The following is a 22,822-nucleotide window of genomic DNA, read 5'->3' as shown; positions in this document are numbered from 1 at the left end:
CTCTGCCCTCAACAGGGCAGACAAAGTACGCCGGAGCTGCAGCGTGAAGACAAGAGGACGTCATCTGAAGATGGGAGGCACCGGACTGGACCACGACACCCATCGGACCGGGACCACCCCTGGGTGAGTATAATCTAACCTCTTTTTCTTATCTTTTAGGATACATCAGGGGCTTATCTACAGCATTCTGGAATGCTGTGGATAAGCCCCTGAAGCCGGTGGGCGTAGCTCACCCTCGATTTTAGGCTGACCGGTTCCCTTTTAAAAGAAAATACCCCTTTGTGGATATGGCGCTAGCATCATGGGGTAAAGCCGCTAAATTAGATGTTGTAGTAGCCAAGGCCTCTAAAGAAATTTGCACTCCTCTTTTGAACACATGTAAACCTTGAATGACCCTTTAGATAGGCTGACACTATTCTTAATGGGTCATGGGAGTCATCTGGGGGGGTTTATCTTAGGTCTGCGAGTACAGCTACCTGTACCTCTAGGTCCCTTTATAATATGGGTGGATCAGTTGGCGAAACAGCTGCGAGATGGGAGTACCCAGAAATAAGGTACTAGAGTCCATTCCCTTGATGCAGGGGGCATATGCTTTCTTAACCTGACTGAGCCAGCTGAAGAATCTGCTAACTCCAAGTCTGCAGCTCTCTCTAATGCATCCCGTAGAGCAGAGGTCCCCAACTCCAGTCCTCAAGGCCCACCAACAGGTCATGTTTTCAGGATTTCTTTAGTCTTGCCCAGGTAATAATTGCATCACCTGTGCAATGCAAAGGAAATCCTGAAAACATGACCTGTTGGTGGGCCTTGAGGACTGGATTTGGGGACCTCTGCCGTAGAGCACTTTGGCTCAAATGCTGGCCAGTAGTTTTAACTTGGTCTGCAAATCTATGTTCAATCCCATGTGAAGGAGTTTTTGCTTGGGGAACATTAGACGACATCCTTCATAAGGTAGGGGATAAGAAAAAGGATTCCCTAATCGGGCCATTCTCACACTCAAATGGTTATTTCGGAGTAGAAAATTCTTCTGTAGAAGGCCCCCGAGAGAGCAGGGAGGGGAAGAGGAAAGACACGGGTTTCCTCTCTGAGGGTTTCCTATCCCGAGAGGAATTCCCAAAGTGATGCTTTTTCCTGGGTGGGGACTATCCCAGTTCCTTCCGGCCTGGGAAAAGATCTCAAACAACCCTAGAGGATGGGATTGGGGGGGGGGGGAGGGAGGGTTGGCAGAGCTGGACGACATGGTTACTCAGGGGATTTGGAGAGGCCAAGAGATCCAGGTATCATCAAACCAAGAAGAGCTATTGACAGTAAGTCCTATCGGCCCTAACAGGGCCTCCATTTGAACCTCTAAATTCAGTCCCTCTTGAGGTCCTGTCATTCAAAACTGTCCTCCTTGTGGCTTTAACATCAGCCTGGAGAGTAAGTGACATACAGGCCTTCTCTGCAGGCCCTCCCTTCACTGAAATCCTAGATGATGGGGTGATTTTAAAACCTGACTCTGCTTACTTGCCCAAGGTAGCATCTTGGTTCCACAGATCCCAAGAGGTAGTCCTTCCTACCTTTTGTTCTACCCCTAAGAATAGAGAAGAAAGATTCCACACCTTAGACGTTAGATGTCTGGTCCAATACCTAGACTCCTCCCAGAGGTGTAGGAAGGAAGGATCTCTGTATGCTTTCAGGGGCCTAGAAAGGGACTCGAAGGCCTCCAAGAGTACCTTGGCAAGATGGATAAAAGATGCAATAGCCTTAGCCTACTCATCTAGTGGGAGTATCACCCTGGAGGGTCTGAGAGCTCATTCTACAAGAGCGGTGGCAACCTCCTGGGCAGAGGTTGGAGGGATCAATAGAGCAGATCTGTAAGGCTGCCACTTGGTCATCACCTCATAAAATGAACTTCTGAAGGTCATGATGATGATGTGCTACTTATTTGAGGAGCTTTTATAGATGATTGTGATAAGGCCCCCCCCCCCCCCCGTATCTGTGGATCGTCTAAAGATGGTGAGCATGGATTCGATGGCTGTAGCGCTCCTGAGTATCAACGTGATAAAGGATCAGCGAGTTATTTGTGAAGTTTCTGAAGATTTGGGTGACAAACCACCTTATTGTGCATCTCATGAATGTGAACCATGTGGGGATGCTGCAGTGTTCAGGTCACGGCCTCTGGAGGTCTCAGCCACCACACGCCAATCTCTGCCCGTCTTCAAATCGTCAGTCATCATAGTCATTCTCGTCCTTGCCATCCTTGTGTGGGGCGCCCTTCTCTGGAACATGAGGTCAATCCATCGCTGTGGTGTCGTGGTCATCGGGCCGGGACTCAAACATCGAAGCTGGATGAAATCGCCATATTATGTGATTCGGGGGGGATGACTCCAGCCTTCCCTCCTTGCTGGACTGCCAGAAGTCTAGAGCCATGGAAAAGGCCTGTGCCACAGTCATCACCATCTGTGCCAGCTTCTTAGCAGATTGAGTGTGGCCATATACATATTTCATATTGCAGGACGGATAAAGTACAGAATAAAGCTTTTGCTTACGTGGCTCAGAACCAGTCCAACTGGGCCGTCGAGTGTCACGCCTTCCTGTCCCCTAAAAAGCTGGCCCAGACTGACTGTGGCACAGGCCTTTCCCTTGGCTCTAGACCTCTGGCAGTCCAGCAAGGAGGGGAGGCTGGAGTCTTCCCCCAACCCGAATCACATAATGTGGTGATTTCATCCAGCTTGGGTGCCTCTGAGCCCCGGCCAGATGACCACAACATCACAGCAATGGATGGACCTCATGTTCCAAAGAAGGGCGCCCCGGGGACACAAGGATGGCAAGGACGAAGACTGAGGACAGAGATCGGCGTGTGGTGGCTAGGACCTCCAGAGGCTGTGACCTGAAGGCTGCAGTATCATCACATGGTTCACATTCATGAGATGCACAATAAAGTGGTTTGTCACCCAGATCTTCAAAAAGTTCATAAATAACTTGCTGATCCTTCATCACATTGATCCTCGGGAGCTCTACAGCTATCGAATCCATGCTGACGATCTTTAGAAGATCCACAGATACAAAAAAAAAACTTCACTATGATCTTTAGGAAATCCACAAAGAAATAACCCATCACTATTGTTCTCAAACTCCAAAGTCAACTGGTCCATGAGCATTCGAGCATTATCCTCAACACAATCATCTGTAAAAGCTCCTCAAATAAGTAGCCCATCACTTGGTCATCACCTTCAATCTTTTTCAAGCACTATCGCCTGGACCTAGCCTCTTCTTCTGACTTAACCTTTGGGAGAAGGGTTCTTCAGGCTGTGGTCCCTCCCTAAAGTTACAAATATCTGTAATTCTCTCCTCTGTGCTTTCATTGGGGGGGATGAGAAAGACGTAGTTACTTACCAGTAACGGGATTTCTCAGAGCCCATGACAGCACCCATATATTCCTTGCCATCACTTGTGTGAGCATGTTTTTCACTGTTTGTAGCGTTTTTGTGTAGACACAGTGCAGAAAATCTCGGCTTATACACGAGTATATACGGTAATCCACATATTGTAGTAAGTAGATGCAAACGTTTCGGTCACAGACCTTCCTCGGTGTACCTACTTGTTTGGCAGGTATTCAAAAAAAAAAAAAAAAAAAAAAATCTTGTATTTTGAAAGTTTGTCTGTGTATCTAAGTGTTAAAAATGGCACTGAGTCACGTACCCACTTCTCATCACGTGACTTGGGGTTGCATCTGCAAGGGTTAATCTCACACGCAGTCCAGCACTCAACCTCTGTCCTATGCTGTACTGGGAGCATAAATCACACACCGACCCAGGCCACACACCCGCTCATACACACTGCCACCACTCACTGAACACACGGGCGATGAGTCCCAGAAATGCTACTACTATATGCCAATCACCAGGAGCACACACTCTAAGGCCGGCTTCACACTCAGCGTATGAAAATACGGTCCGTATATTACGGCCGTAATACGCTGAAATGTCCCGAAAATAGTGGTCCGTAGCTCCTCCGTAGGCAGGGTGTGTCAGCGTTTTTTGCGCATGGCATCCTCCGTATGTAATCCGTATGGCATCCGTACTGCGTGGTTTTCTCGCAGGCTTGCAAAACCAACATACCGCTATAGAAATGATCCATGTGTCCCAAAAAGAAAAAGAAAAAAAATAAAAAATATATATATATATATATAAATTTTTTTTTTCTTCCAGCGCTATACAGCTTGAAAGCCGGTAATTCAATTACCTGCTTTTTCTTTCTCCTCCTTAAAACCCGACATGATTTGAGACATGGTTTACATACAGTAAACCATGTCTTCTCTCCATTTTTTTTTTTTGCAGATTCCACACTACTAATGTCAGTAGTGTGTATCTGCAAAATTTGGCCGTTCTAGCTCTTAAAATAAAGGGTTAAATGGCGGAAAAAATTGGCGTGGGCTCCCGCGCAATTTTCTCCGCCAGAGTAGTAAAGCCAGTGACTGAGGGCAGATATTAATAGCCTGGAGAGGGTCCATGGTTATTGGCCCCCCCCCTGGCTACAAATATCTGCCCCCAGCCACCCCAGAAAAGGCACATCTGGAAGATGCGCCTATTCTGGCACTTGGCCACTCTCTTCCCATTCCCGTGTAGCGGTGGGATATGGGGTAATGAAGGGTTAATGCCACCTTGCTATTGTAAGGTGACATTAAGCCTAATTAATAATGGAGAGGCGTCAATTATGACACCTATCCATTATTAATCCAATTGTAGTAAAGGGTTAAATAAAACACAAACACATTATTTAAAATTATTTTAATGAAATAAAAACAATGGTTGTTGGAGTATTTTCTACGCCCAATCCAGTCACTGAAGACCCTCGTTCTGTGAAAGAAAAAACATAATAAACCAACAATATACTTGCCCTCCGCAGATCTGTAACGTCCAACGATGTAAATCCTTCTGAAGGGGTTAAAACACTTTGCAGCAAGGAGCTTTGCTAATGCAATGCTACTCCTCGCTGCAAAACCCCGGGGAATGAGTCTAAATATAGATCAATGAGCTATATTTAGCTTCATTTGCGGTGAGGCGCCCTCTGCTGGCTGTTCATAGATCGTGGGAACTTACCTAGAAAGCTCCCAGGCTTTCTAGGAAAGTTCCCACGATCTATGAACAGCCAGCAGAGGGCGCCTCACCGCAAATGAAGCTAAATATAGCTCATTGATCTATATTTAGACTCATTCCCCGGGGTTTTGCAGCGAGGAGTAGCATTGCATTAGCAAAGCTCCTTGCTGCAAAATGTTTTAACCCCTTCAGAAGGATTTACATCGTTGGACGTTACAGATCTGCGGAGGGTAAGTATATTGTTGGTTTATTATGTTTTTTCTTTCACAGAACGAGGGTCTTCAGTGACTGGATTGGGCGTAGAAAATACTCCAACAACCATTGTTTTTGTTTCATTAAAATAATTTTAAATGTGTTTGTGTTTTATTTAACCCTTTACTACAATTGGATTAATAATGGATAGGTGTCATAATTGACGCCTCTCCATTATTAATTAGGCTTAATGTCACCTTACAATAGCAAGGTGGCATTAACCCTTCATTACCCCATATCCCACCGCTACACGGGAATGGGAAGAGTGGTCAAGTGCCAGAATAGGCGCATCTTCCAGATGTGCCTTTTCTGGGGTGGCTGGGGGCAGATATTTGTAGCCAGGGGGGGGCCAATAACCATGGACCCTCTCCAGGCTATTAATATCTGCCCTCAGTCACTGGCTTTACTACTCTGGCGGAGAAAATTGCGCGGGAGCCCACGCCAATTTTTTCCGCCATTTAACCCTTTATTTTAAGAGCTAGAACGGCCAAATTTTGCAGATACACACTACTGACATTAGTAGTGTGGAATCTGCAAAAAAAAATGGAGAGAAGACATGGTTTACTGTATGTAAACCATGTCTCAAATCATGTCGGGTTTTAGGAAGGAGAAAGAAAAAGCCGGTAATTGAATTACCGGCTTTTTGCTATATCGCGGCTGTATGAAGTAAGAATATATATACATATGTGTCTCACTGACATATATATATATATATATATATATATATATTTATATTTATTTATATTTATTTATATTTATTTATATTCTCTATTCTGTCAGTGTGATTTTACTGTACACCGCACTGAATTGCCGGCTTTTCTCTCTAACACCGCTGCGTATTCCTCGCAAGTCACACTGCTGGTCCGTGTGTAATCCGTATTTTTGGGGCTTCCATAGACTTTCATTGGCGTTTTATTTGCGCAATACGGTGACAAACGCAGCATGCTGCGATTTTTTTCTACGGCCGTAGAAGGCCGTATAATACTGATCAGTTTAATACGGCAGATAGGAGCAGGGGCATAGAGAGTAATTGTGCCGTATTTTTTGCGAGTTTTACGGACGTAGTTTCTGCGCTCCTACGTCCGTAAAACTCGCAAGTGTGAAGCCGGCCTTAGGCTATGGATTCTTTAGAGCATACAAGGTTCAAACTTATTAAAGTTTTTAAGCGTTAATAGAAAAGGAACAGTGCTTACAATAACAGGATATACAAATATGGAAATAATGACATACAAATATGCAAAACAGTTAAAAAATAAAAGGGAGAAAAACTAACTTTGTAGTATGCTTTCTGCTCCCTGAGGGGGGATGAATATGGAATATTTACTCCAGCTTGGCTGTCCCTCACTCTGACAGTTTCTATGTGTGAATTTATAGATTTAACTTGGATATCAAATTTTCTAGACCAGCCTCTCATGTTAATATTCTAATTCCTGGGATGTGACTGGACCATGGCTACTTTACCAATGAAAACATTATTTCTCCTACGCCTCATTGGGGTGTTATGCTGCTGCCACCAGGAGGACACTAAGTAATACAGAAAATATGGCTCTTCCCCTGCAGTATGCACCCTCCTGCTGGCTCTAAGTGAACCAGTTCTTGCTTAGTGTCTGTAGGAGGCACTTGGGTCTGCTTTCAGACCCCACCCTCTTTATTTTCAATCTTTATTTTTATTCTATTTTTTTCTTTAACGAAGCGAATGGGGGCGACGGACCCTTTCTAGGTTCCGATCTTCCCCGAACCATCAACAGGCAAGTATGTGGAGCGTCCCTCCCGTATCTTTTCCTGCAACGTTGGATGCCAGCCCTGAGCTCACCTTACGGATGACGGTTCCTTAGCTTTCCGATCTCCCCCCCCCCCCCCCCCCCCCTCCATAGCAGGCGACCACATGGAGTAGCCCTTCATCTACCTCTCCAGGGGCCAGGTGCATAGCCTGACATAATATGTATGGTGTCTGTGCAGCCCCCCACTGCATCACCGCTGATTTAGCGGATGACGCAAGGCGGCAGAAGCTCCCCACCCCCTCCCTGACTACAGCAACGGTGGATTGAGCACCGACTCGCCACACCTACTGTGAGTACACCAACGGGGGCCGAGGCGTAGGGGGGTCCTGGTCCCTGGGATAGGGGAGGTCCGTAAAAGCTCCTGGTCGATGGGTCATGTCTGTCTGCAAACGGTGGTCACGACCAGAGCGGCGGGCGTCCGTGTGCGCAAACTGCTGTCGCGGCACTGCAGGCTGCAACCGGCTGTTATAAATTTAGCCCCCGGCTTTCTCAGGTGTACAGGCTGCAAGGCTGGCTTCGCCCACTGGCAGTTAGCCCCACCCTCTCTTTCTGGCGCTTCTCGGTCCATGAGAAGCGCCTTTACTTCCTGATCTCGGCCGCCATATTTATCCACCTGCAACGCTAATACCGCAGCGCCTATTCCAGCGATTGAACAGCCTTCACAGGATCTGGCGATTTTCTGTGGACATATTGCGGCACCTCCCCTGGGGACTCAAGACACAGGACCTGGGTAAGCTGCATAAATATAGCTTAACCCTTCCCCTGCTAGTACGCTAGCCTTTCAAGGCGACAATGTCTCAATCTAAGGCTTTCAAAAAGACTGGCAAAACCCACACTGTGTATTTTGCTGCTGGTACCACTTGTAAGGTTACCTTTACCCCGGGGTGGCAATACTGCGTTCTGCACAGCTTGTGAACCGGTGACCACTCAGGAACCACCTATTTCTGATACCGTACCCAGTGAGCCTAGTCCCCCCTGAGTGAGCTACCGCTTTCCCAGTCTATGGCATCCCTGGTCAAAGCAATAGACTCTCCGGGACCCTTCCTCTAACCAGGGCTCTCACCTATTTACAGATGACTCTCCCGATGGACAGAACCCATTGTCCACTAGGGTTATACTTTACCAAAGAGCTATCGCTCTTCCAGTGAAAGGTCCATGCCATTTCCCCAGTCTATCACAGGGATTCGGGTTCTGGGAGTTCAATTTCTCGTTCCCCCTCTCCTGCCTTAGATCAGGAATTCCGACACGATCAGGAGACAGTCGACTCCCTCATTGATTCAGTGAATAAAGCCCTGAAACTAGATGAGGAACTCTTATTTAAAACTGATCATGCTGTGTCCTTTAAGAGGACCAAGCGAGCTCACAGGGTATTCACGAATCATCCCGAATTTACCGAAATTGACAGGATCCGTCCAGATAAACGTTTCACATGGCAGAAGCTCATGGAATCCAAATATCCCTTTGCCCCTGATCTAAGGAAAGATTGGTCAGTCTCCTCCGGTATTGCGTTCTTCCTAGGGCGCCTCAGTTAAAAATCCCACCGATGGTTAGATCGACAATCTCTCGCTCAGCCTTTGAAGCTTCAGCAGCCGCACTCTTTCCATCTTTCGCCGCTACTTGGGTGGCTAAGGCTATCTAGATACCAATCTCCCCCCCCAGACCCCCCCCCCCCCCCCCCGAGGTAGCAGATCTCGCTACTCCGCCAGAGCCGGGGATTTCGTGGTGACGGCTTCTTTGTATGCTGCTAACTGCGCTTTCACAAGCAGCAGCAAACGCTATCACCATTAGGAGGTCTCTATGGCTCAGAGACTGGCATGCGGATTCAGCTTCCAAAAAGTCATTCACCTCCTTACCATATCAGAGTGGTCGCTTGTTTGGCGACAAGCTCGATCAGCTTATCTTGGACGCCTCTGGAGGGAAGAGCAAATTTCTTCCACAGCAGAGACTCTCTCGGCCCTTTCAGAACCAGCAACAGCAGGCTCGGTCCCTATTTTTTTTTTTTTTTTTTTCTTCCTCTTCTCCTTTTCGTTACAGTTCAAACTGGTCCTCTAATTCCACATCTACCGGACCCGCCCGGGCACAATGCAGGGACAGAGGCCCCACAGATCTCATATAAACCTTCCCCTTCATGGAGAGGCAGGCCTTAGGCAGTTGGGATCCAGAGGGTCCAGACCAGGCAGATCTTCCACACAATGACGCCCTGTAGTATCCGGGGGACACCCTCAAAGTAGGCGGCCGCCTGCTTTCCTTCAGCCATGCATGGCTCTGTCGTTAACGATGAGTGGGTCCGAGACCTAGTGTCCTCTGGATACAAGCTAGAATTTTCATCTCGCCCTCCAAATAGTTTTTTCCTGTCTTCTCCTCCCAGAGCATCAGCGTTCTTCCACGCCATAAACACTCTAAAAGAGGACGGGGTTATTACCCCTGTTCCTCAAAGTGAAAGGTTTCAAGGTTTTTTATTCAAACCTGTTCATTGTTCCAAAGAAGGACGGTTCGGCCCATACTGGACCTAAAGCTGTTGAACAAGTTCGTCAGGGTGCGACTGTTCCAAATGGAATCGCTTCGTTCTGTCATCGCTTCAATGGAAAAAGGAGAGTTCCTGGCATCTACAGACATCCAGGACACGTACCTTCATATTCCGATTTTTTTTTTTTTTTTTCCCCATCTCACCAAAGGTTTCTTCGTTTTGCAGTTCAGGAAGAACATTTTCAATTAGTTGCTCTGCCCTTCGGCCTCGCCACCGCTCCCAGGGTATTCAGCAAGGTCATGGCGGCTACCGTGGCCATTCTCCACACCCGAGGAGTGGAGGTGTTACCGTATCTAGACGATATTCTCATCAAAGGACCACCTTCTCGTGCCTGCGAGGAGGCCGTGAACATCTCAATAGATACTTTCTCGCCTGGGTTGGAAGATAAACTTCACAAAATCCTCCCCTGTGCCAGCTCAGCGAATTTCCTTCCTAGGAATGATACTGGACTCGTCCCAGGGGTTGGTGCTTCTTCCTCTGGAAATGATCTGTCTTACAGCGGGAAGCTCAGTTCTCCCAACCTCACACTCACTCTCTGCGCTTTGGTATGAGTCCTCGGCAGGATGGTAGCAGCTATGAAGGCGGTCCCATTTGCTCAGTTACACCTCCGCCCCTTACAACATGCCCTCCTGGCTGTGTGGGACAGGAACCCGTTCTCTCTATCGTCGTTTCCTCCTTCCCCAGCGAGTCAGTGTCTCTCAGGTGGTGGACATTGAAGTCCTCCTTGAATTAAGGGAAGTCTCTTCTTCCCGTACATTGGCTAGTTGTGACAACAGATGCCAGTCTTCTGGGCTGGGGAGCGGTGTTCCACCATCACTGCTATGGGCCTCTGGTCCCTTCAGGAAGCACGCCTGCCGATCAAGATCCTGGAAATACGGGCAATCAGGTTGGCTCTTCTCCAATTCCAACCCTTCCTGGTGGGTTGTCCCATCAGGATTCAGTCCGACAATGCGACGGAAGTGGCATACATCAACCGGCAGGGGGGGGGAACACGCAGCAAGGCAGCCATGACCGAGGTAGGCCATATTCTCTGTTGGGCCGAGGAAAACCGCTCAATGATTTCAGCGGTTCACATCCCGGGAGTGGAAAATTGGGAGGCAGACTTACTCAGCCGTCAAGGTCTTGACTCTGGGGAGTGGTCTCTCCATCCGGAGATCTTCCACCAGATCTGTCGCTGGGGAACCCCGGACGTGGATCTGATGGCCTCACGGCTAAATTCCAAGGTTCACGACTTCATAGCTCGGTCCCACGATCCAGCAGCCATCATGGCAGATGCACTCGTACACTCGTGGCATCCGTTCCGGCTTCCATACATATTTCCCCCGCTTCCCTTACTGCCGAGAGTCATCAAGAAGATCAGAGTGGAGGGGATGCCAGTAATCCTGATTGTGCCAGATTGGCCGCGTAGGGCCTGGTACAACGAACTACTTCAACTAGTCACCGATGTCCCCTGGCAATTACCGAATCGCATAGACCTGTTGTCTCAGGACCCCATTTACCACCAGAACTCCGAGGCCCTGTGTTTGACGGCATGGCTGTTGAGTCCTGGGTGCTAACCCAGGCAGGATTCTCTCCGGAAGTCATTTCTACCATGATTAGCACTAGAAAGCCTACGTCTATGCGTACTTATCGCATTTGGAAGACCACTTTTTTTTTTTTATGGTGCAAATACCGTTCACCTCTTGAATTTTCCATTCCTTCAGTCGGGATTGGACTTGGGTCTCGCCCTTAGTTCTCTCAAGGGGCAGATTTCAGCCTTGTCAGTTCTGTTCCAATGCAGGATTGCCAACAGATTACAGGTGAAGACGTTCATTCAGGGAGTCTCCCATGTGGTGCCTCCCTATAAGATTCCGTTGGAACCATGGGACCTTAATTTGGTCCTGAGTCTTACAGTAGGCCCCCTTTTGAACCTCTGCAGGAGGTTTCCCTATCTTTTCTTTCATGGAAAGTTGCCTTCCTGGTTGCCATCACGTCCATCAGACGAGTCTCAGAGCTGGCGTCTTTTGTCTTCTCAAGTTCCTTTCCTCAATTTTCATCAAGATAAGGGGGTTTTGAGAACATCCCCGTCTTTTCTACCGAAAGTTGTCTCGTCTTTCCACCTCAATGAGGAAATTGTCTTGCCTTCACTCTGTCCGGCACCAGTACATCGCACCGAGAAGACTCTTCACACACTGGATTTAGTGAGAGCTCTTAGGAGATACGTCTCGCGGATGGTGTCTTTCCGCAGGTCAGATGCCCTGTTTGTGCTCCCGGAAGGGCCAAGGAAAGGTCTAGCCGCTTCCAATGCTACAATAGCCAAGTGGATTCGTTCAGCTATCCAAGAGTTGTACCGAGTTGGAGGTCATCCCGTCCCAGCAGGGATTAAGGCTCATTCTACTCTGTCAGTGGGTGCGTCTTGGGCCATCCAGGCATCGGCAGCACAAGTCTGCAGAGCTGTGACTTGGTCCAGCCTGCATACGTTTACAAAACATTATCATATCCATTCTCAGGCCTCGGCAGATGCGTCCGTCGGCAGACTAATTTTGCAGGCGGCAGTGCCGCATCTGTAACTTGTTGGTACAAGGAGCAATTCCAGTTGGTTGTTCCCCACCCAGGGACTGCTTTAGGACGTCCCATGGTCCTGTGTCCCCCAATGAGGCGTTGGAGAAATAGGGATTTTTGTGTACCCACCGTAAAATCCTTTTCTCCGAGCCAATCATTGGGGGACACAGCACCCACCCTGTTAGCCTATTGGCTTTAGTTTTTTCTGTTGACCTGGTTTTGACATAGTCCATTCTTAATTAAGCTCCTACTGCTTTACCGAACTGGTTCACTTAGAGCCAGCAGGAGGGTGTATACTGCAGGATATGAGCTATTCTTTCTGTGTTAACTTGGTGTCCTCCTAGTGACCGCAGCATAACACCCATGGTCCTGTGTCCCCTAATGATTGGCTCGGAGAAAAGGATTTTACGGTAAGTACACAAAAATCCCTATTTTCCTCTGAACACTGTGTAACCTTTTTTCTCATAGTAAATATAAATTGTCAGGCTGAGCTAGGTCCCATTTGGCATCTGCCTTTGAGGCATCAGAGGTGTTAAATGTTTCCAATTCTGTGAAGCCCCCTGTGGTCTGAACAGGAAAACCACCCTTTTTTTTTTTTTTTTTTTTAAGGGTAACCTATATTATTGGTGAGACCTGCAGCCTAAAGACAGATGCTAGTTAACTGCCGGCCATACATATACATACAGTATTTCACTACGCATTGTAAGCACTTTAAACTTTCAGCACCTTCACACAGAACTCACTAAGAATTCCCAACTTCTTTTATATCTACCAGTTACTTGCAAAATACTTGCAAAATATTCTATCCATGTTAGGGGGAGACTTTACGTTGCAATGCATACACACTATTTGCAGCATAAGATGTTTTAATATCACCCATGCATCCTGTGTACCTTGAGTTATAATTATATATCATTTTGAGCTGCCCTCCAATTTTTGTCATAGCTTTGGTTATTGTTCCCTCATTAAATTCCAGCACCTTTCCTTTGGTATATTTTTTGTCTTATAAGAAATTGATGTTTAATAAAAATTTTATTTAAAAAAAACAGAAGAAAACAAAGAAACAATTTACATGCTTCGTGCTACCTGGATGATGCACATCCCTGGTAAAAAAAAGTTTCCAAATTTTTACTGTAAGCAGTGTGATTATGTTCAGATTATGTCTCCAGATATGGAGGTTATTTCCACCATGTTGGTAAACATGCTGTTCTTCTTTCTGAAAGATGGTGACATAGATTTTATCCTGGCCCCTGCAGTAGGATCCCTTACTACAACATCCACTGGCACTGGTCAAGGGCCTAGTACGTCAACCATTCCAGGTGAAACTGCTTTGACTTTTGATATAAGCTTTTACTGCAGATCCTGTAAAACAGTCTAAAGCTATCGCAGTTTAGCTTGGATTTTATGTTTTGTGCCCATTTTCAGCAAGTCTTTCATTAACCACTTAATTCTTTCAGGTCCTTCCTCAGAGCCTTCAGTGGTGGAGTCTAAAGATCGGAAAGCGAATGCTCATTTCATTCTGAAATTACTGTGTGATAGTGTCGTTTTGCAGCCGTACCTCAGAGACCTTCTTTCTGCCAAGTATGTTCACTGTTCTTTTTACCTATCCTTTGGTTGCAAATTTAACCACTTAACCGCCAGTAGTCCTTTAAAACGGTGGCCGCTAAGGAGCATTATTCCCTCATCGCCATTTTAAAACTACAATCGGGAATAAGTTTATAGCACCCCCCCCCCCCCCCCCCAAGAGTCTGAAGATGTGTAGACCCTGGAGAACAATATCAGGGCTGATTTTTCCGGTCCCCCAATAACATGAGCGCCACGCCAAAAAAAGTCTGCTATAAAAATCTATTCTCTCTTCTGACGTAATCTAACATGTCAGAGGAGAGAGAAATGATGTCCCCAAACTCCCCTCTGTACTTCCACCATCCTCCGGGCCCGACTGTCTCCCAGCCCTCCTCTTCCTCTAGATGAAAAAATGTAATGCGACTGCCAAGAGCTGCTGACTGCACCAGCAAGGACTCGTTCTATTAAAGACTTTTGACCACTGTGATGGGGGTCGATCAGTGATCAAAAGACCAATGATTTGTAACCCCCCCCCCCATGTCATCTTAGTCTTTTATTTCTTTCATTGTTTGCTGGGAGGGTTGGGCTTGTTGAGAGGGTTTTTTTTTTTTTTTTCAAAGTTGAAGAAAAACCAAAAACTATATAATGTTGAACGGAAGTGCTCACTACTAGTTTGCATGGGGTGCTCTGTTATGCATGGAGTATCTTGGGTGCTTGAGTGACATGCTCAAGTCCTGCATATTTCATGGCTGTTGGACACCCACAAAATGTGGGTATTGCCTGCAATACATGGGCGACCCCGCATGTTTTGTGGTTGCAGAACAGCTGTGAAACATGCGGGGCAAGGACTCGAGCATGATGTTCTAGCTCCCGTGCTACTCTGTGCGCCTCCCTGCGCTACTCTGTGCACCTCTTTAAGGGGTGTTGTTTCCAAAATGGGGTCAGTTGTGGGGAGTTTCTGCTGTTCAGGCACGTTGGCTGCCCTGCAAATGGGACATGTCTCCCGTAATCTATTTCAGCCAATTTATGTTCCAAAATACAAATATTGTTCCTTCCGCTCCGAGCCCTGTTTGTCCAAACAGAACTTTTTGACTACATGTGGGGGTATTACTGGGCTTTAGTAAGAAAATGGGTAACAAACTGTGGGGTTCACTTTTTGATATACTGTTATTTGCATTATCCTGTGAAATAACAATCAATATTGTCAGCCATTTAAGTTGTGAGCGAACATTTTTTTTTTTTTTTGTATCTTGTAAGGCCATGTTCACACAGTGCGTTTTTTACCGCGGAACCGCGGCGGTTTTGCCGCTGCGGTTCCGCAGCTGTTTTCCATGCAGGGTACAGTACACATGGTCCGGAAATTGTAAAAAAAAAGCCGCGCTGAATAGCTCCCGGAAAAAAGAAGGAGCATGTCAATTCTTCTTCCTGAACCGCAGCGGTTCTGCACCCATAGACCTCCATTGTGAGGTCAAAATCGCAGTAAAACACGCAGATCAAAAATATATCTGCGGGTTTTACTGCGATTTGATGTGCAGAACCGCTGCAGCAGGAAGTGCGGGGGAGCGGGCGGAAGTGCGTGGGCGGAGTGTGGCTGCCCCCCCGTGCTCCGATCCCGCCCCCCGTGCTCCGATGCCCCCCCCAGTGCTCCGATGCCCCCCCCGTGCCCTAATCTCCCCCCCTTATACTTACCCGGCGTCCCGGTGTCCGTCCGGCCGTCTTCTCCCTGGGCGCCGCCATCTTGCAAAATGGCGGGCGCATGCGCAGTGCGCCCGCCGAATCTGCCGGCCGGCAGATTCGCTCCAAAGTGCATTTTGATCACTGAGATAGGTTATATCTCAGTGATCAAAATAAAAAAATAGTAAATGACACCCCCCCCACTTTGTCACCCCCATTGGTAGGGACAATTAAAAAAATTAAGAATTTTTTTTTTTTTTTTTTCACTAAGGTTAGAATATGGGTAGGGTTAGGGTTAGGGGTAGGGGTAGGGTTAGGGTTAGGGGTAGGGTATTTTCAGCCATTTTAGCCCTAAAAAGCTTCCTAGGAAACACAGTCTCTGCATAGAAAACTGCATAAAAAAAGGATAAAAAAACGCATCAAAAAACGCATAAAAAAAAGGACCAAAAAAAGGACCTGCGTTTTCTGCCAAGAGCTGCAGTTTTTTTTAAAAAAAACTGTCCTGAAAAAAAAAAGGATGGAAATCCTGAACGTGTGAACATACCCTAAGTGTTCAGTTATGAATTGTTTCAGGGATGCTAGAGGTATGACGCCATTCATGTCTGCTGTCAGCGGAAGAGCTTATCCAGCTGCTATAACCATTCTGGAAACTGCACAGAAAATCGCCAAAGGTCAGTGAGCAGGTGTATGCCGAATGAGAAGATGCATGTGTCATTAAAGTTCTCTGTGCTCATGTCATAAATGCTCATTTTAGCTGAAGCAAATGCAAACGAGAAGGAAGAGGAAGTTTTCAAGTTAATGATTTGCCCACCGGGAACTAACGCTGATGATTCCCCCCTGTATGTTCTGTGTTGTAACGATACATGCAGCTTTACATGGACCGGAGCTGAACATATAAACCAGGTATATATGTGTTTTTTTTTTTTTTTTTTGTGTGCGTTGTTTCAAGGTGGCCATTTTTATATATTTTTGCGTTTCTCACATGTTTGCACCTTTTTTTTATTTTTTGCCATTTTTATTCTGCTGTTGCAATTTTTTAGGGACATGGTTGGGAATGTGACCGTGCTTTGCTTTTGCAAATGCGTCTAAGTCAGACTTACAACTGCAGATTTTAACCTTCGTCCGGCTGAGTAGGTACAATTATAACTATTCCGTTTTAAAATTGCAATAACTTTTTTTTTTTTTTTTTTGAAAAGCCGTAGAGGGCTGAAATTTTGTGACATCTCTGCAGTTTTGGTCCAGAATATATTGGCCAAATTTCAATAAAATATATGAAGGTACAATTGTACCTCTGCAGCCTGTTAACGTTGTAAAATTATGCAGCCTGACGAAGGTTAGAGTCAATAAAAACTAAAACGTGTATTTAAAAAAAAAAAAAAAAAAAAAAAAAAATTGTCAAACTTTGGCCAGCGCTTTGATAAACTTAATGCAAACAGTCTATGCAAAAGGGACTATAAAAATTCCGCTCATGAATCCCCAGTTTACGCAACTTTTACATTATAGGGACTGTACTATAATTGTACGTTGCAGTCAGCAGAGCTGTGTCAGCTATTATACAGCAGATACCCTGCTATATCTGCCAGAATCAGACTTTCTGTTAGATGCTGTGATTAAAGGTGTTGTCTGGTCCAAATCTATAGTCTGCAGTCACTGTGTGACTACAGACTTATGAATCCCCCAGCATACGCATTCCGTGCTGCGGGGATTCTCCGGTTTCTGACCTAGGACTGGAGGGCGTGTACAATTTTATACATACTTCCGGCCAGTGGTCGTGTCATAGTAACATAGTTAGTAAGGCCGAAAAAAGACATTTGTCCATCCAGTTCAGCCTATATTCCATCATAATAAATCCCCAGATCTACGTCCTTCTACAGAACCTAATAATTGTATGATACAATATTGTTCTGCTCCAGGAAGACATCCAGGCCTCTCTTGAACCCCTCGACTGAGTTCGCCATCACCACCTCCTCAGGCAAGCAATTCCAGATTCTCACCGCCCTAACAGTAAAGAATCCTCTTCTATGTTGGTGGAAAAACCTTCTGTCCTCCAGACGCAAAGAATGCCCCCTTGTGCCCGTCACCTTCCTTGGTATAAACAGATCCTCAGCGAGATATTTGTATTGTCCCCTTATATACTTATACATTGGTTATTAAATCGCCCCTCAGTCGTCTTTTTTCTAGACTAAATCTTAATTTCGCTAATCTATCTGGGTATTGTAGTTCTCCCATCCCCTTTATTAATTTTGTTGCCCTCCTTTGTGCCTTTGCGCTCCATACATTTTGTATAGTGAGGCTGCATCCTCGGCCACACCCTTTGAACAGCTGCGTCAGTAGACAAGTCGCTACCTCGCTCCATACAAGTGTATGCAGAACGAAGCTGCGCCCACTAGCCAGAGCATGAATCCATGTTGTGCACAGCAAGTGTCCGGGGGGATTCATAAGTCTGCAATCAGAGTAACTGAAGACTTATCAATTTGGACCAGACAACCCCCTTAATGTTGATCAAAGGGTCTGTGTTTAAATGTGGAAAAACATAAAAAACCTTTCGTCGAGTATATAATAAACCATATGCTTAATTGAATACGCCAATCTCTCATTTGATTCCTGTCCAAACATTTTGTAACTTGCTCTGTTGTCAGGACATTTTTGAGTGCCGAACCTGCGGCTTATTGGAGTCTCTCTGCTGTTGTACGGAGTGCGCTCGGGTCTGCCACAAAGGACACGACTGCAAGTACGTTGGTTACCCGTCTACCTTTCCTTAATTGGCAATGTGTACTCTTATCTCAATTGTTTTTTTCTTTTTTGTAAACAAACAAGTTTTCTTTATATAGTGTATTAAAAAACCAAAGTTAAATTTTTGCTTGCTTGAATTCTAGGTTAAAGCGAACGTCACCAACGGCCTATTGTGATTGCTGGGAAAAGTGCAAATGTAAAACCTTAATTGCTGGCCAAAAGTCTGCTCGTCTCGATTTACTGTACAGACTACTGACTATCACTAACCTAGTCACAATGCCAAACAGCAGGTAACGTATCGTCCTTTCCTGATGGCCCGAATACATGTTTAATGTCTTTATTTCATTTGCTTATGGCTTCTTCACTTGCATTACCACCATAAAATTTGAGTATAATCTAAGGTTGTGAATTTTGATTCGCTTAGAGAAAAAAACTAACACTTTTTTTTTTTTTTAGATAGATCTCAAGTTAACCATTTCAATCCATTATAGGTATTCCCAAATCAGACATTTGGGGCACGTCTAAAGGATGTGCTAAACGACTGATAGATGGATCACTTATCCATCTCGAGAACAGGGCCTTTCATGTTACGCTGCTGACTTGCCTTAATAGGCTAGGTTCACACTACGTTAGTGCAGTCCGTTCAACATATCCATTAAACGGACTGCACTAACGCAAGTGCCGGCACTTGCACAGCGCTAGCGCAGATGGAGCTTCTCCTAGCTCCATCTGCGCTAGCGGCGAGCTAGCAGTGACGGGCCCGAAAATGCTGCAGGCGGCGTCTCGGGTCCGTCACTCAATGACGGCACATCGCTAGCGCACGCCCATTGTGGGCGTGCGCTTGCGATGCGCTCGCCATTGCTTGTAATGGCGGCGTTAACGGACTACGTTACACCGCGTTATGCCGCGGTGTAACGTAGCCCGTTAAACGGGTTCACACAACGCAGTGTGAACCCATTGGTGATCTGAAGGCCAAATAAATTTTTCATCTAAATCCCGATCTATTTATTAATTATTATTATTATTATTATTATTATTATTGCACCATTTATTCCATGGCGCTTTACATGTGAGGAGGGGTATACATAATAAAAACAAGTGCAATAATCTTAAGCAATACAAGTCATGACTGGTACAGGAGGAGAGAGGACCCTGCCCGCGAGGGCTCACAATCTACAAGGGATGGGTGAGGATACAGTAGGTGAGGATAGAGCTGGTCATGCAGTGGTTTGGTCGATCGGTGGTTACTGTAGGTTGTAGGCTTGTCGGAAGAGGTGGCTCTTCAGGTTCTTTTTGAAGGTTTCCATGGTAGGTGAGTCTGATATGTTGTGGTAGAGCGTTCCAGAGTAGGGGTGATACGCGAGAGAAATCTTGTATACGATTGTGGGAAGCGGGGAATAGAGAAGGAGATCTTGTGAGGATCGGAGGTTGCGTGCAGGAGAGTACCGGGAGACTAGGTCACAGATGTATGGAGGAGACAGGTTGTGGATGGCTTTTTTATGTCATGGTTAGGGTTTTGTACTGGAGTCTCTGGGCAATGGGGAGCCAGTGAAGGGATTGACAGAGGTGAGAATCTGGGGAATAGCGGGGGGACAGGTGGATTAGTCGGGCAGCAGAGTTTAGAATAGATTGATATCTATAATAAATTTTAATATGCTTGCTTTAGGGAATTCTCAATGTTCCCTGACTACATTAAATGTTGTATTTCTGCTTACCCAATGATGGCACCACGGAGAGTGGGGATCTGCCTTTCAAGGACTGTAAACATACAGATAAAATGGGTGGTATCTCTCCCCGCATCAGTTGGTTTCTTGTCCTAGATGGAGGGCCTACAGTCTGCGTACCTGCAAAGAAAGACATACCTGGGATCGTCATGGGATGCCAGACCGATCCAAGCAGCGGGGGTTCCCTGCCTCGGCTGGCTTGGTATCCTGAGGCACCACCGCTGGGGTCAGTGTGCCTTTAGAGTGTGAGGGGAGAGGCAGCAGAGAAGAGGCTCTCTGGATGTTGCCTCTCCCAAAATCCTCTTTGCCGGAAATCCTCGTGGCTCTGCAGACAGCCTGTCTGCGCTGAGGCTGGACAGATGTGCGCCTGGCACTTCTGGGATGTAGTGCAGTTGTGCCCCTATGACGCGGTGTTGCCATGCATGACTGAGTAATCCATTCGGGGCATGGATGCGTCCTCACCACCAGTGTATGGGCCGGTTTCTGTCTGCGGACACACTGCACCCCTCCCAAAGGTGCCTATGGCTGGCGTCTGGGACTCTTGGTTTACACACTGGGCAGCAGTCGTGCCTCCATCTCGGAGTACGCCTTGGGATTTAAACTTGGTCCTTACAGCCCTAAACAAGCTTCCTTTCGAACCTCTGGTAGTCTTCGCTGAGAATCCTGTGCCTTAAAACATCACTTCTAGTAGCTCTCACATCAGCTCGTAGGATCAGTCACATCCAGGTATTATCAGCCAGCCCTCCCTTCACGTAAATCTTGGAGAATAGGGTTATTAACCAGCCTACCTACCGAAAGTGGTGGTGTTTTCATAGTTCTCTGGAGATCTCCCTCCCTTCTTTTTGTCCCAATAATAGGGAAGAGTATTACACACACTAAATGGGTAGGATTGCTCTGTGTGCTTTCAGGGTCCTCGTAAGGGGCAAAAAGCTTCTAAGGGCAAGATGGATAAGGGACATCATCTCGCTGTCATACTCCTCACATGGTGCGGCCTCCCCAGAGAAAATAAAAGCTCATTCGACGAGGGCAGTGGCAGCCTCCTGGGCAGAAAGAGGCGGTGCCTCAATAGAACAGATCTGTAGAGCCGCTACATTCTCCCCTTCCCTCTACATTCTTCAATCACTATTGGCTGGATCTAGCCTCTTCTTCAGACCTTACGTTTGGTAGAAGGTTTCTGGAAGCGGTGGTCCCTCCCTAATGTTACATTCTCTGCAAATCTTTCCATGGTGCCGTCATGGGGGAAGGGGAAAGACTTGGTTACTTACCGGTAACAGGATTCCTCAGAGCCCATGACTGCACCCATACATTCCCTCCCTTCACGTGTGGGTGTTCACACTTATTTTCGCTAATTTTGTTACTTCTATGTAGTCACAGGGTGTTTCTGTTAAGCTTCATAGTAATGTTGAATATTCTATTAACATGGAGGTCCCCTCGTGCTCTGTAAACTGATGTGGGAGAGGTACCGCCCTTATCTGTAGGTTTCCTGTCCTTGAGTGGATCCCCTCTCTCTGTGGTGCCATCATGGGCTCTGAGATATCCCGTTACCGGTAAGTAACTACATCCCTTTTTTCCCTTTCTTCCTGTGATTATATTTTTGTGTATCCCAGTGCATGCTGGGATAGACAACAAACCATCATTAGGGGGCAGAGTCGCTGCCTCTGCCCCTTCCCTGAAATGAAGTGTGATGCTTGTTTCAGAGGCTTGGCTAGTCCCTGGTCTGTACCTGTTCACTGTGCAGAATCAGTGCGTCATGCTTTGCTGGCTCAGATCAGTAGTGACGAGCTGGCAACACAGGAGAGCGCGCTGCAAGAATACCTGGCGGTGTGCAGTCACTTGCGGTGGTGGAGCAGTTCACGTCATTTGTGGGGGCTATTCTGCTCTCTGCACACTAGGTATCATGAAGGTGCGCTCTCCAGTTAGAGCGCACTGTCTGTCCCGATGACATAAGTGTCATCACACAGAATATATAAAGAAGAAAAAAAATATATAAGCATTTAATGCAGTCATGGAACGAGACAGAATTTTTAATGCAAGCATATTAGAAATTAGTTTAGGTTCCGGCACTAAACATGCATTGAGATGAAGATTTCTTTGGCCATCCTTAAACCCTTTTCTGCATAACTGCTAGGTTTTATTGAAACCATTCATTTTACATTCAGGTTTATATTTCCCTTATTTTCAGAGGGGAGCACCTACTACTGTTCTTGGTGCAGACTGTCGCCAGGCAAACAGTTGAGCACTGCCAGTACAGACCACCCCGTATACGCGAAGACCGAAATCGCAAAGCAGCCAATCCTGAAGGTATATTCTTAATTCTTGCACTTTGATATTATCCACATATCCGAATATCTTCATGTGTGAAATCTATTTATGCAGTTAATTATAATTTAAATATGGCAATGATAATCCTGTGGTGAATGTTTCTGCCAGATTCTGACATGCCAGACCATGATTTGGAGCCCCCAAGATTTGCACAACTTGCCCTTGAACGTGTCTTACAAGACTGGAATGCACTTAAATCCATGATCATGTTTGGATCCCAAGAAAACAAAGACCCGTGAGTTATTCTTTTCCACTTTAATGTAAAGAATATTAAACTGGTTTCCCCTATTGGGCAGCCTCTTCTTAAAAAGCCACTCTGATCTCTGCAGGTGGCCAAGGGATCCATTCAGATGAATCCCCCAGAAGTGGTTATAGCCCCCAACCAGATTGCTCACAAACATTCACTATGAAGATTTCCAAACTAATAAACAATTTCTTTTCTCAAGTCTTAGTGCAAGCAGCCGAATTGGTCACCTTCTCCCAGAGGAACAAGTGTATCTAAACCAGCAGAGCGGTACCATTCGCCTGGACTGTTTCACTCACTGTCTCATTGTCAAGTGCACGGCAGACATCCTGGTAAGTGTTGCTTCTTGCAGAAATCGAGAGCTTAAAGCAATGTTCCATTTT

The 22,822-nt window shown here is 46.3% G+C and overlaps 1 protein-coding gene across 9 annotated transcripts in view; it reads left to right on the top strand.

Annotated features, from left to right (window-relative positions):
- UBR5 (ubiquitin protein ligase E3 component n-recognin 5) overlaps positions 1 to 22,822 on the top strand; it is a 110,623-nt gene that overhangs the window by 53,305 nt on the left and 34,496 nt on the right. For 7 of the 9 annotated variants that reach the window (XM_069731726.1, XM_069731727.1, XM_069731722.1 and 4 more), the window contains exons 24-32: positions 13,403 to 13,498; positions 13,637 to 13,760; positions 15,990 to 16,087; positions 16,171 to 16,319; positions 18,056 to 18,147; positions 18,293 to 18,439; positions 22,056 to 22,174; positions 22,304 to 22,430; positions 22,642 to 22,771. In XM_069731726.1, the coding sequence (XP_069587827.1) occupies positions 13,403 to 13,498; positions 13,637 to 13,760; positions 15,990 to 16,087; positions 16,171 to 16,319; positions 18,056 to 18,147; positions 18,293 to 18,439; positions 22,056 to 22,174; positions 22,304 to 22,430; positions 22,642 to 22,771 (1,082 nt within the window). The remainder of the gene's footprint in view (positions 1 to 13,402; positions 13,499 to 13,636; positions 13,761 to 15,989; positions 16,088 to 16,170; positions 16,320 to 18,055; positions 18,148 to 18,292; positions 18,440 to 22,055; positions 22,175 to 22,303; positions 22,431 to 22,641; positions 22,772 to 22,822) is intronic. The other 2 variants (XM_069731724.1, XM_069731728.1) reach the window with 2 other exon arrangements.

The sequence above is a fragment of the Ranitomeya imitator genome, chromosome 6 (assembly GCF_032444005.1).
Source record: "Ranitomeya imitator isolate aRanImi1 chromosome 6, aRanImi1.pri, whole genome shotgun sequence".
NCBI classification, from domain to species: domain Eukaryota; kingdom Metazoa; phylum Chordata; class Amphibia; order Anura; family Dendrobatidae; genus Ranitomeya; species Ranitomeya imitator.
The sequence above is the reverse complement of the archived record's forward strand: the minus strand, read 5'-3'. Positions and strand labels throughout refer to the sequence as shown.